At 46.3% G+C, this 20,260-nt stretch overlaps 1 protein-coding gene across 1 annotated transcript in view; it reads right to left on the bottom strand.

The window, feature by feature from the left end:
* Positions 1-16,800, bottom strand: part of PROM1 (prominin 1) — a 128,754-nt gene extending 111,954 nt beyond the window's left edge. The window contains exon 1 of the mRNA XM_066574636.1: positions 16,587-16,800. Coding sequence (XP_066430733.1) covers positions 16,587-16,800 — 214 coding nt within the window. The remainder of the gene's footprint in view (positions 1-16,586) is intronic.
* Between the last annotated feature and the right edge of the window lie 3,460 nt (positions 16,801-20,260).

Raw genomic sequence — 20,260 nt, 5'->3', positions numbered from 1 at the left:
GGTAAAACAAAAAATAATTTAATGAGAGTATACTGCAAAATTGTTTCAAGAATTAGATGCAAGTCTATAAAAGAGAAAAATATTTATTTTTAAAACATACTCTATGGACGGCCATATTAGAAACACAGTTTCTTCCCGATTTGTCTGCACATACAGTACAGCAGATCATGCGTGCTTTGTGGCAATTGGTTCTCCATCGGAGCTCTGAGCTAGGACCACATTCCTGCCATTTGACATTATTGCAGCAAAGCTACAACTAATAGGCTACTTGAATAAAATTGCACAGCAGTTATATTAAGGCTGCTGCACACGGCAGAGCAGGACTCCGCATGCGGGAGCCCACAGCGGAATCCAGCCCTGACAGCAGCTGGCGTCCATGTGTACCTGTGTTTTCTGTTCTTCAGTAGTACTGCGGATGGTCGTGGCGAGCCACCGTCGGACATGCGCAGTACAGATTTTTTTTGTCTTTCTTTTTTTCCCACGCTCTCACTGGGCGATGACATGGAATCCGTGACCAGTCCGCAATGTCAATTGCGGATGAGCCACGGGCCAAACGGCTTTCGTTGACTTCAATGGAAGCCGTCCGTCTGGACAACGCACTAAAATAGAGCATGCTGCGATTTTCCTCCACTTCCGGAAACTGCAGTTAATTTCCGCGATTGTGCAGGAAGAATCGATTTCCCATAGCATGCCATAAGCTGCATTTGCTGTGGATGCCCACTGTGGATTCGCAGTGATAATCCGTTTGTGTGCAGGCGGCCTTACTGTATAAAAGTGCAAGGTTCTTAGCCATATAGGAAGCAGGTTCTTAGCAGATGCCACATGTTTTGATCCAAACCTTCCACTTATAAAGCTAGTAAATCTAAAAGTTATGCAATTTTATTCAGGTATTAGATATAAATTAGAGCGGACGTGTGCGCTTTTGCTACTGCAGAGTTGCAACCGTGGCTTACGTGTACCCTTACATTTTTTGTATTTGACAGTATTGCAGACATATCCTATCCACCAAACAGTGCCAGTCCTGATACATAGTAGTAGTGTTAGAATTCATATTTAATCAATAAACATTTGCAATTTCACAGTTTCTTCTTTCTCCTCATTTAGACTACATGGGGACTTTGGGCACAACATGTTCATTGGCCAAAGATTGCACTATGGCCTTATCAGATCACATTCTAATGTAAATGAATGTAGACACATTGTAACTCACAGATTGCTGTGACCGTGACCTAACAAACTGCAAAAAAAAAACAAAAAATTATTTGGATTTCTTATGGTTATCAAATTGGGTAACTTACAAGTCTCCATGTTCCTGCATTCATTTACATTAGCATGCAGTGTAGCAGGACCGTAGTGCAATCTGTTGCTATAGGACATGTTTTGTATCCAAAAATCACCATGTAACCCTAGCCTAAAAATTGGTTTCCATTTTTTAAACTGAATGTGGCTCCGAACCATCATTCAAAGTTGAATGTGGCTTACAAGGTACAAAAGTTTGAGGACCTCTGTCATAGACTATTAAAAATTCTCCAGGGAAAGATGGAGTTGGAGTACAACCCCTGGCCCAGATACGAGAAATAGACTGCATAGATGCACAGTCTTATCTATGTACAGTGTATAGTTTAGCTGTGCTGCCTTATCTAGGTCTGACAACAGAAGTGTCATTACATTTCCTGTCTCTAAGGAAAATGAGATGACTCTACATGTCATGTCCCAATCTATGCAGCAGAGCTAAGAAAAGAGCTGCAGTGAGCAAAAAGCATCAAGCCTGACACAACTGCTAGAGTGAAAACCAGACAACATCTTTGATGTAAATATTAGCAATAAAAAAAATCATTTAGAATGAAACCTGGTTCTTAGAATTTCCTTTAAATATATATGCCCGCTCTTACAAAACAAAGTAGAAGACGCAACATCTAGCACCTTCCCTTTGCCCCTCCCTGTATGTCCTCCTTTCATTTCTACACACTCTGTATAATATGTTATATATCTCACACATACATACACACAATGGTGTTGAGTCTATTTCTATGTGATGTTTCTTTGCAGCTGGCACCCTTCTTCCACCTGTGCCCATAGGTGAATCTAGCCCTGGCCGCTTTGAATCCCCCCGTCAAGGACCCCTCTATTAGTTGGGACACTTTGCTTCCCACCTCCTTCATTTTATACAGTAATCTGCTGATGTCTGCATGGTCCTCTATGCTTCTACTATCCCGTGTTATCATGTGGCATTTGACCTGCCAGCATAACTATTTTGTTTGCTCCTTCACTAGACTTGCATAACATCACAGCCTTGGTGCTTCCCTCGTTTTCTTCCAAAAACACAGAATAAACAGAAGTTCTGAAACAAAAAAATGCATTTGGTGCAGTCAATTCCCTATAAAGTTATAACCCATCATTTGCATTTGAATCTTTACCATTTTACCCCCATTGATTGCAATAAGTACTTTTCTTTAGCACTTCAGTTGCCACCTGCTATCTATTAGGAATGACAGGCGGGAATACGCGAGAGAAGAAGATTTAACTATGTGTTATCTGCCTTCCTCTTTCCCTCCCGTCTCAGTTTCTCATTCACGGACATGATAAAATTTCCAACATTTTAAGTGCATAAATGGTTAATGTTGTCTGAGCCATACAGCGAGTTACATGAAAAAAATGAATTAAAAAAAAAAGCGCCAACTGAGCGCTGAACATATTCGTCACTGTGGATTATAAATTGACTGACATATGGTAGAAAAAAAAAAGATTAAAGGATTAGCTAATTAAATCGCATGACTCAGATCTCCGCACCATCCGCACATACAGTACAGTAGGGTTGATCTATGCCAGAATACATGCCAGTAACAGACAGAGGCAGTTTTGGCGCAGTAGTTTCTTGTTTTGATAGGAGGAATGCTGCGTTCTTACAAAGATGGGGACGAATATGTAGGCACTCTTTAAATCCCCATTATAGGATTCTGAAGATATTACAGTATATGCAATATAAATATTTAAATATATATAAAATATTATATATACACACATATACATATATATATATATATATATATATATATATATATATATATATATATATATTATATATACACACATACATACATTACATACATTACATACATACATACATACATACATACACACACACACACACACACACACTTAATTTTCAAGCTTTTCATTCAATGCTACACTGAAATATAGAATTTATAGCCGTAGGTATCATATGTATGGTCATATTACAGCTACATACAAGTACAGAGTTATACATAATATGGCAACCATTGTAACCTCTTTCCTTTATCTTCCACAGCAGGAGCAACGGAGCTCTGTAACAGCGGGAGGAAGCTGATTGGTGGAGGCAGCGGAGCAGCAGCAGTCATCACCGGCGCTCAACACCAATCAGCGGTGGAGGTGGTGAGCACCGACGGGAGAGGAGCAAGAGAGCTGCTCTCCTCCCCTGCTATGGAGCAGACCCAGACGGACATGCGGTCAAGTGAATGCGCCAGCCAGCTTGAATTTTGGCACGTTCGCTTTATAGGATGTACTGACCTTCCCCCCCACTGTGGGTGGAGTGGGGAGGAGTGCGCCTTTTAGCAAAAAATATGGTAGGATTAAAAGGCCATCTCGTGAAACAAGGAGGAAAGTAAAAATTGTGACATGTCCCATTAGATACTGTACTACAGAAATATTCCCTTCCAACCGGTTCGCTGAATCGCAAGAATGAGGGTCCCATGCCCGTCTCACTGCAAGCCTATTGTGGAGAAGGAGATTGAAAGAATCGACTGTTGCGCAACTCCAGTCAACTTCAATGGGACAGCCGGAACTAGTCAAGCGCTTGTACTTGACCATTTCCTTCAGACCCATTGAAATGAACGGAGTGGCACCTCACATGCATGACTGGCACTCTTTTCAATCTCCATATCATTGTGATTGGGTACAGTGAGCCCGCAGTGACAAGAAGAGGGAGCATAAGACCCTTGATCTCAACTATCCTATGGGGGAACCCCTTTAAAGCCTTGTGTGGAGCAGAGTGTTAAGGCAGCAGAAATGCAGTCCTAAGCTCTCGCTCACGAACAGAAGGTTGGGAGTTCAATCCCCGTATGGTTCAGGTAGCGGCTCAAGGTTGACTCTGCCTTCCATCCTTCGGAGGTTGGTAAAATGAGTACCCAGCTTGGTGGGAGGTAATAAATAGGTTACCTAAAAGTGCTGGGGAATAAGTTGGTGCTATACAAATAGAAAGATTTATTTAAGTTCATTTTTGGTGAGAAAGTACACATATAATGACCTACGAGGAGTTTGTTTTATTAAAACCTATACCAAAAAAAATAAAAATATATATTTCATTTTTTTCTTAAAATGATGTGATATCAAAGCATAGTAATCATGAAATCTGTAGTCTGGAGCAGGCCCCATCAAATTAAAGACCCTTAGATGTTCCTCTTGGCCTTAAAACAGGTTTCTGCGATTGACCTACTTTCCACAGAATTGTCAAAGGACCCTCAAACAAACCAACTTTTAATTATCCAGCAAATTAATTCCACTCGCTTGAACTCCTTCACATGAAACATATCTTTCTATGAATGATATTTCGTAAAATTTGGGCTTTTTGTAATTAAAGAAAAAAAATAATAAAATAAAATAGAAAAAAAAAAATCACGTGATAGGAAAAATAATTCCCACGTAGTTGTCAGTACTGTCCCCGGCTCGTATAAGAGAGAGGATTGCTAACATTCCAGCTTTGGCCTCCTGCAGTACAGCTAGACATCTTCGCAGTCTACACAAATCTACATCTCCAGGCAGACTTGAGACCATTGTACCTTTGGCTTATTGTGGATTTAACGCCCAGATTCTCCCGGTTTTCCCAGGACACATTCTATTTTTACCACAAAACGGCTTTATCTACTCCTGTGGCATTAGGCCGTTCACACGAGCATAACTGTATCTGTGTGTGCAACAGCATTTTTTTTTACTGTACTTTTTGCGTGCACAAGTCTGCGCTCCTATGAGAAATCTACCCTTCTTTCTGTAGGGTGAATAAGAGCCCTACAGAAAACCCATTCATTTACTGATCTATTATTAAAATCCATATATAAACCTTATATTGTAATTGCATGCATATATAGATATGCAGGGCATAGCTAAAGGCTCAGGGGCCCAGGTGCAAAAGTTTAGCTTGCCCCCCCCTCCTCCATCTGTACCTGTACCCATACCTAAACTGTGCTAATTTACATACATGATCTAGCCACTTGGCGTAAGCTTTCTAAACTTGTCTCATTTTCTGGACTCTGTGAAAATCTGTTTGTAGCCACTTAAGCCACTTTCACACAGCCACGAAAAACGCGCGAGATTTGGACGTTGCGAGACGTACGAATATGAAATCCATTCTTTTGAAGGGGGCCATACACACGAGCAATTTTTTTCCCCCCGCATCGCACGAAAATATCATGGCATGTCCTATCTTTGAGCGCTACCCTGGAACGCCTCTCATTGCTTATTGTTTTTAATAGGGCCGGCATAGCATCGCACGGCCTACGAGGTGCATGCGAGTGTGATGCGATGCAAGGTTTACCCATTTAAAACAATGGGAAAACACTCTGCGATCCTCCGTCGAAGCTAAAAGTATCACTACGTCCCTGAAGTGATGCGAGCTGGTTTTAACACAAAAACCCCTTACATCTGCAGGGACATGACACGTTGGCAAGCGTGATATCGGGCTGAGTTTCACGGCCTGATATCAGACTCACCCGTGTGAAATTAGCCTAAGGCCGGCTGCACACGGACGAATGTGCTTTGCGGAATTCGGAGCAGGAAGAAAAATCGCAGCATGCTCTATTTTAGTGCGGATTCTGCACAGACAGCTTCCATATGTAACCCTATATGTTGGCTCTTACCCAACAGTGGAGGACTTGCCCCAAATACGTCACCCCTGTTCAAAGGTAGAACCTAAAACACCCTAATGTGCTCCAGCTTACTGTCCTGAAGTCCCAACACACGTTTCCCCTTCATGGTCCATATTCCAAACTGAATAGAGTGACATGATAATAACACTCCCTGCATGATAAGATGGGAAGTGGCGTGGAAAGCAGCTACAAAGAGCGCCTCTCTCTCTGGAGGACTGTATTACACAGACATCCCATTGACTTGAATATGAACTGTGTAATGCTTAATTTCGCCTGTGGTAGTGCTATAGGGAAACTGAACACTTACTGCTACTTTTTCTCACAGATTACAACTGATCGCTGGGGGTCCAAGCAGAGAAACACAATTTGTGATCATCTTACAGTCCATGGACCCTAGTAACAAGTAGGCATTGTGCAAAGCGGATAACCCCTTTAAACTTCTCTGTAACTCTAAAAATTAAGAGTTCTGGTATCAAGGTGGTCAGTGGCTCTACAAATAAGGTAAAGATCTCCACATGCTGTCAGTGAATAGAAACATTTGATTACATTCTAAAGGTGAAAAACTACCCTGATCATGTCAAGTAAAGGAACTTCACGGTCGGTTACAGCTTATGACAGCTTCCTGTTACAAGCCTCACTACGATGTCAGACGGACACAATCAGGATTTCAGCTTCTAAAAGTAAACCTGATCATTTTCATACACCAAAAGCAAGCAGAGATCTTGAAAATTGTTAGAAATTGAAACAAAGTATTTTAGAAAGTTGCATAACTCTTCATTATACAATGAATGAACTGTTACATAAAACCCTTTCAATGACCATTTAATCCACAACCTGCGGGTCTATTCTAGTCTCCTCGGACAGATCACCAGTCAGTATTTGTGCATGGAGGACCATCATTCCATGTTGTTCCAAGCCGGTATACTTAAGAAAACACACAGGTTATTCTTAACACTCAAATTAAATGATACTATCCTATTTTAGAATTCAGTTTCCATGGTTTCATAAAATATAACTCCTCTATGGTAGAAGAATGCTGGGAGCCAGGGTCCTGTTGCTCTCTGCTGTCAGAAGAATTAAAATGAATAATACCAAACGCTTTTCATTAATATGCGATATTTACAGACAATTAGAAGTTATTACACCGCTGAAGAGAAGCCAAAAAGATAAAATTAATGTTCTATTCCTTTCTTCTTTTGAGACGACTGCTCACCCAGAAATCCAACCATGTGAATAGGTTAGCAGACTGTAGACTGTTGGTTTTTTGACCAACTCAAACTTTTTTTGTTTCTTCTAAGTTTATAATTTTTTTTTTCCTGCCATACATTTAATGCTTTCCTAGATAGTCCAGTTCCCATATACAGGGGCGTAGCTAAAGGCTCTGGGGCCCTGATGCAAAACGTGAGCTGCCCCCCCCCCCCCTCTATCTGTATCTGTACCCGTACCCATATCTAAACCATGCTGCAGAGATACATAACTTGAAGCTTCAGGGCCCCAATGCATAACCTGTAACAGGGCCCCCAACTATAATGCTATATTCATAGTGCTGGGCTCCCTATATGGAGAAGAGAGGCCTTATGGGCCCCCTAAGGCTCCTGGGCTGGGTGCAACCGCATCCCCTGCACCCTCTAGAGTTACGCCCCTGCCCATATAGACTCCAAGAGACCACAGAGGAGATGAATTTTTTTATGATCACCTGAAAAGTATGCCAAGAAATGGAGGCTTTAGAGATATTTGTACCAAGGTCCTTTTATGCTGGCAGATTACGAGCAATGAGCATCGTTCAATGTTTCTGCAAGTCAGTTTGTTGGGTGATTAGCAGAGTGACTCACAAGTGCAAACGATCGAGTGAACGAACCTTTGGACAAATCTTTTCTCCTAATCAGCTACCTGTGTAAAAAGCCCTCAGAAAGGGGTTTAACCAGAAATCTAAGTTATTCTCTATCCACTGATCAGTGGATAACTTGCTGATTGGTGGGGGTCTCACTGCTCCAGTGTCTCGCTCTCCTGTCACTGCAGGGATTGTTTCTTCTCCCGCAGTGGCAGCACTCTGAACGGAATGCTGGCTTCCCATATACAGTCAACCACTCCATTCATTTGGATGGGGCTGGCAGAAATACCCGAGTACTACTTCGTTCCAATTGAAAGTAAATGGTGCGCTGGTTCACTTGCATGACCGGCGCTTCATTTAGTCTCCTACTCACTGCTGTGACATGCGGTTAAAAACGCTGCTCAAAATCATGGTTAAAATGCCGCAATTTTGAGCGGTGTTTTCTGAACATATGTGTGAGAGTGGCCTTAGTCAGACCTTGTGGGTATGTGGAAACTCTATTTATTTTTACAAAGTGCCTACATTTGCCGTAGACTATGTGTACAGTAAGTCTTTTTAGATTAAAATGAGAAGCAGATCATGGCACATAGGTAAGGGAAAGCATTGCCTAAGGAGATGTTAGGGAAGATTTCTGCTTTCTAGAGATGAGCGATCACCAAAATGCTCGGGTGCTCGTTACTCGGGACGCAAATTTCGTGATGCTCGAGGGTTCGTTTTGAATAACGAACCCCATTGAAGTCAATGGGCGACCCGAGCATTTTTGTATATCGCCGATGCTCGCTAAGGTTTCCATGTGTGAAAATCAGGGCAATTCAAGAAAGTGATGGAAACGACACAGCAACGGATAGGGCAGGCGAGGGGCTACATGTTGGGCTGCATCTCAAGTTCCCAGGTCCCACAATAGCGGCAAGAGTGCCCCCCCCTCCCAACAACTTTTACTTCTGAAAAGCCCTCATTAGCAATGCATACCTTAGCTAAGCACCACACTACCTCCAACAAAGCACAATCACTGCCTGCATGACACTCCGCTGCCTCTTCTCCTGGGTTACATGCTGCCCAACCCCCCCCCCCCCCTCCCCTGCACGACGCAGTGTCCACAGCGCACACCAAAGTGTCCCTACGCAGCCTTCAGCTGCACTCATGCCACACCACCCTCATGTCTATTTAGAAGTGCGTCTGCCATGAGGAGGAACCGCAGGCACACACTGCAGCGACCCTCTTTAAAAGGGGCAGGACGATAGCCCACAATGCTGTACAGAAGCAGTGAGAAATATAATCCTGTGCCACCGCCATCAGGAGCTGCACACGTGGGCATAGCAATGGGGAACCTATGTGCCACACACTATTCATTCTGTCAAGGTGTCTGCATGCCCCAGTCAGACCGCGTTTTTTTTATAAATAGTCACAGGCAGGTACAACTCCGCAATGGGAATTCCGTGTGCACCCACAACATGGGTGGCTCCCTGGAACCCACCGGCTGTACATAAATGTATCCCATTGCAGTGCCCTGGACAGCAGAGCTAACGTCAGATTAAATGCAGGTGGGCTTCGGCCCACACTGCATGCCCCAACCTGACCGGGGTTTTTAATTCATAGACACAGGCAGGTACAACTCCCTATTGTGAAGTCCCTGTGGACCGACAGCATGGGTGGGTGCCAGGAAGCCACCGGCGGCACATAAATATATCCCATTGCATTGCCCATCACAGCTGAGGTAATGTCATGTTTAATGCAGGTGGGCTTCGGCCCACACTGCATGCCCCAGTCAGACTGGGGTTCTTTAGAAGTGGACACATGCAGTTACAACTCCGTGTGGACCGACAGCATGGGTGGCTCCCTGGAACCCACCGGCGGTACATAAATATATCCCATTGCAGTGCCCAGCACAGCTGAGGTAACGTCAGCTTTAATGCAGGTGGGCAAAAAATTAATTGGATTACACTGTAGGCGAGGGCCCCAAAAAATTGGTGTACCAACAGTACTAATGTACCTCAGAAAAATTGGCCATGGCCAACCAAGAGGGCAGGTGAAACCCATTAATCGCTTTGGTTAATGTGGCTAAATTTGTAACTAGGCTTGGAGGCAGCCCAGTTAAAATAAAAATTGGTTCAGGTGCAAGTTTCAACGCTTTAATGAGCATTGAAACGTATAAAAATTGTTTACAAAAATTATATGACAGCCTTGTGGGCCTAAGAAAAATTGCCCGTTCGGCGTGATTACGTGAGGTTTCAGGAGGAGGAGCAGGAGGAGGAGGATGAATATTATACACAGATTGATGAAGCAAAAATGTCCCCGTTTTTGATGGTGAGATAGAGAACGATGCTTCCATCCGCGGGTGCAGCCTACGTATTGCTTAGGTATCGCTGCTGTCCGCTGGTGGAGAAGAGAAGTCTGGGGAAATCCAGGCTTTGTTCATCTTGATGAGTGTAAGCCTGTCGGCACTGTCGGTTGACAGGCGGGTACGCTTATCTGTGATGATTCCCCCAGCCGCACTAAACACCCTCTCTGACAAGACGCTAGCCGCAGGACAAGCAAGCACCTCCAGGGCATACAGCGCGAGTTCAGGCCTCGTGTCCAGCTTCGACACCCAGTAGTTGTAGGGGGCAGAGGCGTCACAGAGGACGGTCGTGCGATCGGCTACATACTCCCTCACCATCCTTTTACAGTGCTCCCGCCGACTCAGCCTTGACTGGGGAGCGGTGACACAGTCTTGCTGGGGAGCCAGAAAGCTGTCAAAGGCCTTAGAGAGTGTTCCCCTGCCTGTGCTGTACATGCTGCCTGATCTCCGCGCCTCCCCTGCTACCTGGCCCTCGGAACTGCGCCTTCTGCCACTAGCGCTGTCGGATGGGAATTTTACCATCAGCTTGTCCGCCAGGGTCCTGTGGTATAGCATCACTCTCGAACCCCTTTCCTCTTCGGGTATGAGAGTGGAAAGGTTCTCCTTATACCGTAGGTCGAGCAGTGTGTACACCCAGTAATCCGTAGTGGCCAGAATGCGTGTAACGCAAGGGTCACGAGAAAGGCATCCTAACATGATGTCCGCGATGTGTGCCAGGGTACCTGTACGCAACACATGGCTGTCCTCACTAGGAAGATCACTTTCAGGATCCTCCTCCTCCTCCTCCTCCTCAGGCCATACACGCTGAAAGGATGACAGGCAAGCAGCATGGGTACCCTCAGCAGTGGGCCAAGCTGTCTCTTCCCCCTCATGCTCCTCCTCCTCCTCAACGCGCTGGGATATAGACAGGAGGGTGCTCTGACTATCCAGCGACATACTGTCTTCCCCCGGCTCTGTTTCCAAACGCAAAGCGTCTGCCTTTATGCTTTGCAGGGAACTTCTCAAGAGGCATAACAGAGGAATGGTGACGCTAATGATTGCAGCATCGCCGCTCACCATCTGGGTAGACTCCTCAAAGTCTCCAAGGACCTGGCAGATGTCTGCCAACCAGGCCCACTCTTCTGTAAAGAATTGAGGAGGCTGACTCCCACTACGCCGCCCATGTTGGAGTTGGTATTCCACTATAGCTCTATGCTGCTCATAGAGCCTGGCCAACATGTGGAGCGTAGAGTTCCACCGTGTGGGCATGTCGCACAGCAGTCGGTGCACTGGCAGATTAAACCGATGTTGCAGGGTGCGCAGGGTGGCAGCGTCCGTGTGGGACTTGCGGAAATGTGCGCAGAGCCGGCGCACCTTTCCGAGCAGGTCAGACAAGCATGGGTAGCTTTTCAGAAAGCGCTGAACCACCAAATTAAAGACGTGGGCCAGGCATGGCACGTGCGTGAGGCTGCCGAGCTGCAGAGCCGCCACCAGGTTACGGCCGTTGTCACACACGACCATGCCCGGTTGGAGGCTCAGCGGCGCAAGCCAGCGGTCGGTCTGCTCTGTCAGACCCTGCAGCAGTTCGTGGGCCGTGTGCCTCTTCTCTCCTAAGCTGAGTAGTTTCAGCACAGCCTGCTGACGCTTGCCGACCACTGTGCTGCCACGACGCACGACACCGACTGCTGGCGACTTGCTGCTGCTGACACATCTTGATTGCGAGACAGAGCTTGCGTTGGAGGAGGAGGGTGGTTTAGTGGAGGAAGCATACACCGCCTCAGATACCACCACCGAGCTGGGGCCCGCAATTCTGGAGGTGGGTAGGACGTGAGCGGTCCCAGGCTCTGACTCTGTCCCAGCCTCCACTAAATTCACCCAATGTGCCGTCAGGGAGATGTAGTGGCCCTGCCCACCTGTGCTTGTCCACGTGTCCGTTGTTAAGTGGACCTTAGCAGTAACCGCGTTGGTGAGGGCGCGTACAATGTTGCGGGAGACGTGGTCGTGCAGGGCTGGGACAGCACATCGGGAAAAGTAGTGGCGACTGGGAACTGAGTAGCGCGGGGCCTCCGCCGCCATCATACCTTTGAAAGCCTCCGTTTCCACAACCCTATACGGCAGCATCTCCGGGCTGATAAATTTGGCTATGTGCACGTTTAACACTTGAGCGTGTGCGGGTGAGTGGTGGCGTACTTGCGCTCCAACACTTGCGCTAGCGACGGCTGGACGGTGCGCTGAGAGACATTGGTGGATGGGGCCGAGGACAGCGCAGGTGAGGGTGTGGGTGCAGGCCAGGGGACGGTAGTGCCTGTGTCCTGAGAGGGGGGTTGGATCTCAGTGGCAGGTTGGGGCACAGGGGGAGAGGCAGCGGTGCAAACCGGAGGCGGTGAACGGCCTTCGTCCCACCTTGTGGGGTGCTTGGCCATCATATGTCTGCGCATGCTGGTGGTGGTGAGGCTGGTGGTGGTGGCTCCCCGGCTGATCTTGGCACGACACAGGTTTCACACCACTGTTCGTCGGTCGTCTGCACTCTTAGTGAAAAACTGCCACACCTTTGAGCACCTTGGCCTCTGCAGGGTGGCATGGCGCGAGGGGGCGCTTTGGGAAACAGTTGGTGGATTATTCGGTGTGGCCTTGCCTCTACCCCTGGCCACCGCACTGCCTCTTCCAACCTGCCCTGCTGCTGCCCTTGCCTCCCCCTCTGAAGACCTGTCCTCAGTAGGCGTAGCAAACCAGGTGGGGTCAGTCACCTCATCGTCCTGCTGCTCTTCCTCCGAATCCTCTGTGCGCTCCTCCCTCGGACTTACTGCCCTTACTACTACCTCACTGATAGACAACTGTGTCTCATCGTCATCGTCCTCCTCACCCACTGAAAGCTCTTGAGACAGTTGCCGGAAGTCCCCAGCCTCATCCCCCGGACCCCGGGAACTTTCCAAAGGTTGGGCATCGGTCACGACAAACTCCTCCAGTGGGAGAGGATTCGGAACCATTGCTGCCCATTCTGGGCAGGGGCCCGAGAACTGTTCCTGGGAGTCTGCCTGCTCCTCAGAATGTGTCATTGTAATGGAGTGAGGAGGCTGGGAGGAAGGAGGAGCAGCAGCCAGAGGATTCAGAGTTGCAGCAGTGGACGGCGCAGAAGTCTGGGTGGTCGATAGATTGCTGGATGCACTTTCTGCCATCCACGACAGGACCTGCTCACACTGCTCATTTTCTAATAAAGGTCTACCGCGTGGACCCATTAATTGTGAGATGAATGTGGGGACGCCAGAAACGTGCCTCTCTCCTAATCCCGCAGCAGTCGGCTGCGATACACCTGGATAAGGAGCTCGGCCTGTGCCCACACCCTGACTTGGGCCTCCGCGTCCACGTCCTCTAGGCCTACCCCTACCCCTCAGCATGGTGTATTACCAGTAGTGCAGAAACAGAACGCTGTAATTAAATGTGCCACTTATTGGCCTGTGGTTGGAGGCTGACTTCGCTTACGGAACGCACAGCAGAGCCAGGAAAGAATTTTGCGAAAGCCTGCTGTAACACTTAGCTGGCTGCGTATGAATTAGGACAATTACCCCCAGCAGAGACCCAGTACACTGAGGACGGTCCCAGGCAGCCCAAATAGATTTTTTTTCCCCAAATGTTTTTGGAAAGGCCCACTGCCTATATACACTAAATAGGTCTTCTGTCCCTGCCTCACCACTACTGGCCCTGGAGTATGTAAAATAACTGCAGACTGTTGCACTGTGGACAGGAATACAGCGGTGATGTAACAGGCAACACAGAGTCAGGAAAGAATTTTGCGCAAGCCTGCTGTAACACTTAGCTGGCTGCGTATGAATTAGGACAACTACCCCCAGCAGAGACCCAGTACACTGAGGACGGTCACAGGCAGCCCAAATAGATTTTTTTTCCCAAATGTTTTTGGAAAGGCCCACTGCCTATATACACTAAATATGTCTTCTGTCCCTGCCTCACCACTACTGGCCCTGGACAATGTAAAATTACTGCAGGACGCAATGCTCTGCACGGCCGATATACAAAAAAAAAAAAAAAATGTGCAACACTGCAAAAAGCAGCCTCCACACTACTGCACATGGTTAGATGTGGCCGTAAGAAGGACTGTTGGGGTTCTTGAAGCCTAAAATCACTCCTAACGCTCTCCCTATAGCAACTCCAGCAAGACAGCACTTTCCCTGATCTCTGTCAGAATGCATCTGTGGCGAGCCGCGGGAGGGGCCGATTTATATACTCGGGTGACACCTGATCTCCCCAGCCACTCACTGCAGGGGGGTGGTATAGGGCTTGAACGTCACAGGGGGAAGTTGTAATGCCTTCCCTGTCTTTCTATTGGCCAGAAAAGCGCGCTAACGTCTCAGAGATGAAAGTGAAAGTAACTCGAACATCGCGTGGTGCTCGCCTCTAGTAACGAGCATCTCGAACACGCTAATACTCGAACGAGCATCAAGCTCGGACGAGTACGTTCGCTCATCTCTACTGCTTTCCCTTAAGCCAAGGTTTAAAGATGTCCAAGAGAACATAACTTCCCAACATGATGTAAACCTAGATATATACCACAAATGTTTCACGCAGAAGTGGAAAAATGCTACAAAGTAAGAATGGTTTTTCAAAATATAAAAGTGTTAATAGTTTATTTTTGACAATAACAAAATGCAAACTGAATGACCAAAAGAGAAATCTAAATCAAAAATCAATATTTGGTGTGACCACACTTTCCCTTCAAAACAGCATCAATTCTTCTAGGTGCGCTTGTACAAAGTCAGGACATTTTGTAGGATTATATTTAGATGTACGATTAACCAATTATACCCAACAGGTAATGATGGTCATCACTTTCACATGTAGGTTGAAATACAGTCATTAACTGAAACAGAAGCAGCTGTGTAGGAGGCTTAAAACTGGGTGAGGAACATCCAAACTCTGCTACAAAAGGTGAAGTTGTGGAAGACAGTTTCATGTCACAGCTCATACACCATGGCAAGACTGAGCACAGCAATAAGACACAAGGTAGTTATACTGCATCAGCAAGTTCTCTCTGGAGGAAAAGATTTCAAATTAGACTGGGGTTTCAAGATGCGTTGTTCAAGCTCTTTTGAAGAAGGGCAAATAAATGGGCAATGTGGAGGACCATAAATACATTGGTCGGTCAAGGAAACTAAGTGCAACAGATGAAAGAAACATCATGCTTACTTCCCTTCAAAATTGTAAAGACGCCCAGCAATGCCATCAGCTCAGAACTGGCAGAAACCAGTGGGGCCCAGATATACTCATCTACTATACTGAGAAGTCTGGCCATGGAAGAATTGCGACCAAAAAGTCATACCTATGACGTAGAAACAAGGCCAAATAATTCAACTATGCATGAAAACAAGAACTGGGGGGGGGGGGGGGGGGGGGAATGGCACCAGGTGCTCTTGACTGAGGAGTCAAAATGTGAATATTTGGCTGTAACAGAAGGCAGTTTCATCACTGAAGGGCTGGACTGCGGTACAATAACGAGTGTCTGTAAGCAACACTGAAGCAGGATGGAGGCTCCTTGCAAGTTTGGGGCTGCATTTTAGCAAATTAGGACACATTAATCCTGATTAAATCCTCAATGCTGTGAAATACATCCATCATGTAATACCATCAGGGAGGCCTCTGATTAGCTCAGAATTTAATCTGCAGCAGGACAACAACACGAAACATACATCCAATGTCATCAGGGACTATTTCCAATGTAAAGAAGAACAAGGAGTCCTGGAAGTAAATGATATGGCCCCACAGACCCCTGATCTCAACATCCGGTCTGTCTGGGGTTACATGAAGAGACAGAAGGATATGAGCGAACCGAGCTCCACAGAAGATCTGCGCTTAGATCTCTAAGATGGTTGGAACAACCTACCTGCTGTGTTCCTTCAAACACTGCGTGCAAGCGTACCTAGAAGAATTGATGCTATTTTAAAAGCAAAGGATGTTCACACCAAACATCGATTTGATTTAGTTTTTTCTTTTGTTCGTTCACTTTGCATTTGTCAATTAACAAAAATAAAACTATTAACACCTCCATTTTTGAAAATATGCGTACCTTGCAGCCTTTTTTCTCACACCTGCCTAAAACTTTTGCACAGTATTGCAATAGGATGCCTAATCAATGACGGTAACTGAGGGGTATTTTGCGAGGCATGTGCCCTCGGTACTTGGAGAACCGGCAAGAAGTCATGCCAGGGCAGCAAACTGAGTCTTTACCCCCAGGTGAGAAACCCTAGCCACACCATAGACAATATGGCTTGGTACGCCCACGGCACCTAGGTATTAATGTAGATTCCATGTGCGCACATAATATGCCTTCTCTTATAATTTGCTGTGGTTCTCACTCTTCTTGCTATTGTTTTTAACCTTTATAGAATAATTCTAGTTTGCCCCCATGAGGACGGCTAATAATGATGACAGAATTCAGATTACATAACAGTAAATTAGTACCATATACCATCGTGCACAGGTGACATGTTACACGTCAGATAAGATATTTGCCCTTATGGTCACCTACCTTGAGGAAATGCATTTGGCTGCACAAGATACAAAAATCCTTGCACTAAATGAAACAGCAAGCCTATAGGTCCCGGCTCGTGGTAGGCGTTGGTGTCATAAGTTCCAGTGGGTACATATCCAAACTCCAATGACGCGGTTCTGTAAGATGGGGATTTTTCAGAGACAGTACTTCCACAGAGCAGCAGCAATAATATAGAAAGTTTAAGAGCCATTGGTGTCACAACCACATGAGCCTCGGAGGTGGTGGGTTGGAGTAGTATTCGCTCCTTTCTTGTGGTGTTGTTGAGGGCAGCTGATATCCTGTGTCTGATCTGAACGTCTGCTCACTTGGAGGTAGGAAGGGATTTAGTAGACAGGATCTTACAGGTCACTGCTGGGAAGAAGAGCAACAAAACCGTATTAACGTCTATAGATTAAGGAGGTAACTCAGTAGCTGCCTTCCAGGACGCAGGCAATGGAAATACTGTGTATTATATGATCGATAAGGAGACTTCTTATTTCATTAAAGTCTATTATTTCAACTGATTAGTGCATTTCCTATAGCTTCACCAACAAAACTTTAGTTATTTATTAGTAAATTAGCTACCAGCATGAAAAAACAAACAAACATTGCACCATAATAAATGCTACAAAACCTTCGGTAGCACTTACATAAAAAAAATGTATTGGTAAATATTGCAATTTCAATATAAGCCAGTAGAGGTCAGCAAAACAAAATAGAGCTAAAATGTTGTTTTACAGCGTGCTGTGAAAGGGAATGGATTGAAAAGCCAATAAGAGCATTCTCTGGAAACATTACAAGACATTGATACATATTGATTATATTGTTTTTATATAGGCAGACTGTAGAATATATAAGATATAAGTCACGCATAGTGCACTACAGCACTTAAACTGAACAGCCACTTTATTAGAGACTCATGCCATTTCACGATTGGAGCTTTCCTGTATGGAAATTAGACCAGTGACCCTGGACTGCAGCATAAAAGCAAGTGAGCGAGTGATCAGTGGATCAGCTTTCGTGTGAATCTACTTTACAAGAGGCAAAAGAAATTCAGTGATCTGAGTGACTTCCAAAGAGGATTGGTGATGTGTGCTAGACCGGCTGGGGCCAGTATTTTTCAAAAACTGCCAAACTTGTGGGGTTTTCTCGTGCAATGACACTACCCTCTCTTGAAGAAAATGATTATGGTGAAAAACTAAGTGACAGCAATGATGAAGATTTTGAAATTGACGAGGACTTGATTTGTAGGGGATTTGATCAGCAGAAGCTGGATGATTTGGCGTGAAATTTGGGACGATCAAAAATGGCTTCAGAACTTCTAGCATCCACACTGCATTGGAAAAATGTGCTTGAAATAGGAGGGAAGGTATCCTACTGTCGATCCAGAGAAATTGCATTTCCGCAATACTTTAGAAGTGACAGTGGGTGGCTTTGTGTATTGCTATAATATACATGGTTTAATGGAGGAATTGGGAAATCCAATCTGTAACTCAACTGAATGGCGACTGTTCATCGATAGCTCAAAGCGGAGCCTAAAGTGTGTCCTCCTCCACAATGGCAATATATTTGGTGCCGTCCCAACTGGACATTCAGTTTCTCTTTGTGAAGAATAAGGAGACATAAAGAAAGTCATTGAGTTGTAGCAATATCAGAAACACAATTGGATCATCAATGTTGACTTTAAAATGGCATGCTTCCTTCTTGGTCAGCAACGCGGATACGCCAAGTATCCCTGTTATCTGTGCATGTGGGATGGCAGAGCGGAAGGAATTGGCCTCCAGGATCTGACCTCAGACATTCTACAGGAGCCACTTGTTGACAGAAAGAACATTATATTCCCACCTCTGTACTGAAACCGGGTCTCATGAAACAGTTCATTAAAGCTTTGCCAACTGAAGAAGTCAGTTTCAATACCGCATTTTGGAATTTCCTAGCCTGTCAACTGAAAAGTAAAAGCTGGTGTGTTTGATGGTCCACAAAATCAGCAATTCATCAATGATGAACATTTCATCGGGACAATGTCAGGACTCCAAAAGAATGCTTGGTTATCATTCAAAGACATTGTCAAGGACTTTCTTGGAAATAAGCGAGCAAAAAAAAAATTACACTGACATCTTCCAGAAACTCTTGGACAGCAACACAATGCCTGGTTGCAACATGAGCATCGAGGTGTATTTTCTGTATAGCCATTAGAGATGAGCGAACATACTCGTCCGAGCTTGATACTCATTCGAGTATTAGCGTGTTCGAGATGCTCGTTACTAGAGGCGAGTACCACGCGATGTTCGAGTTACTTTCACTTTCATCTCTGAGACGTTAACGCGCTTTTCTGGCCAATAGAAAGACAGGGAAGGCATTACAACTTCCCCCTGCGACGTTCAAGCCCTATACCACCCCCCTGCAGTGAGTGGCTGGCGAGATCAGGTGTCACCCGAGTATATAAATCGGCCCCTCCCGCGGCTCGCCACAGATGCATTCTGACATAGTTCAGGGACAGTGCTGCTGGTGCCGGAGCTGCTATAGGGAGAGCGTTAGGAGTTATTTTAGGCTTCAAGAACCCCAACGGTCCTTCTTAGGGCCACATCTAACCGTGTGCAGTACTGTGGAGGCTGCTTTTTGCAGTGTTGCACATCTTTTTTTTTGTATATCGGCCGTGCAGAGCATTGCGTTCTGCAGTAATTTTACATTGTCCAGGGCCAGTAGTGGTGAGGCAGGGACAGAAGACATATTTAGTGTATATGGGCAGTGGGCCTTTCCAAAAACATTTGGGAAAAAAAATATATTTGGGCTGCCTGTGACCGTCCTCAGTGTACTGGGTCTGTGCTGGGGGTAGTTGTCCTAATTCATACGCAGCCAGCTAAGTGTTACAGCAGGCTTGCGCAAAATTCTTTTCTGCCTCTGCTGTGCGTTCCGTAAGCGAAGTCAGCCTCCAACCACAGGCCAATAAGCGGCACATTTAATTACAGCGTTCTGTTTCTGCACTACTGGTAATACAGCATGCTGAGGGGTAGGGGTAGGCCTAGAGGACGTGGACGCAGGCGAGGACGCGGATGCCCAAGTCAGGGTGTGGGCACAGGCCGAGCCAGTGCGGTGGCCAGGGGTAGAGGCAGGGCCAGACCGAATAATCCACCAACTGTTTCCCAAAGCGCCCCCTCGCACCATGCCACCCTGCAGAGGCCAAGGGGCTCTAAGGTGTGGCAGTTTTTCACAGAGACACCTGACGACCGACGAACAGTGGTGTGCAACCTTTGTCGCGCCAAGATCAGCTGGGGAGCCACCACCACCAGCATGCGCAGGCATATGATGGCCAAGCACCCCACAAGGTGGGACGAAGGCCGTTCACCGCCTCCGGTTTGCACCACTGCCTCTCCCCCTGTGCCCCAACCTGCCACTGAGATCCAACCCCCCTCTGAGGACACAGGCACGAGTGCCTACCGGCCTGCACCCACACCCTTACCTCCGCTGTCCTCGGCCCCATCCAGCAATGTCTCAGCGCAGCGTCCAGACGTCGCTAGCGCAACTGTTTGAGCGCAAGCGCAAGTACGCCGCCACGCACCCGCACGCTCAAGCGTTAAACGTGCACATAGCCAAATTGATCAGCCTGGAGATGCTGCCGTATAGGCTTGTGGAAATGGAGGCTTTCAAAAGCATGATGGCGGCGGCGGCCC

This window comes from Eleutherodactylus coqui, chromosome 7 (assembly GCF_035609145.1).
Source record: "Eleutherodactylus coqui strain aEleCoq1 chromosome 7, aEleCoq1.hap1, whole genome shotgun sequence".
In the NCBI taxonomy this organism is placed as follows: Eukaryota; Metazoa; Chordata; class Amphibia; order Anura; family Eleutherodactylidae; genus Eleutherodactylus; species Eleutherodactylus coqui.
This window is presented reverse-complemented; position numbering and strand designations above follow the sequence as displayed.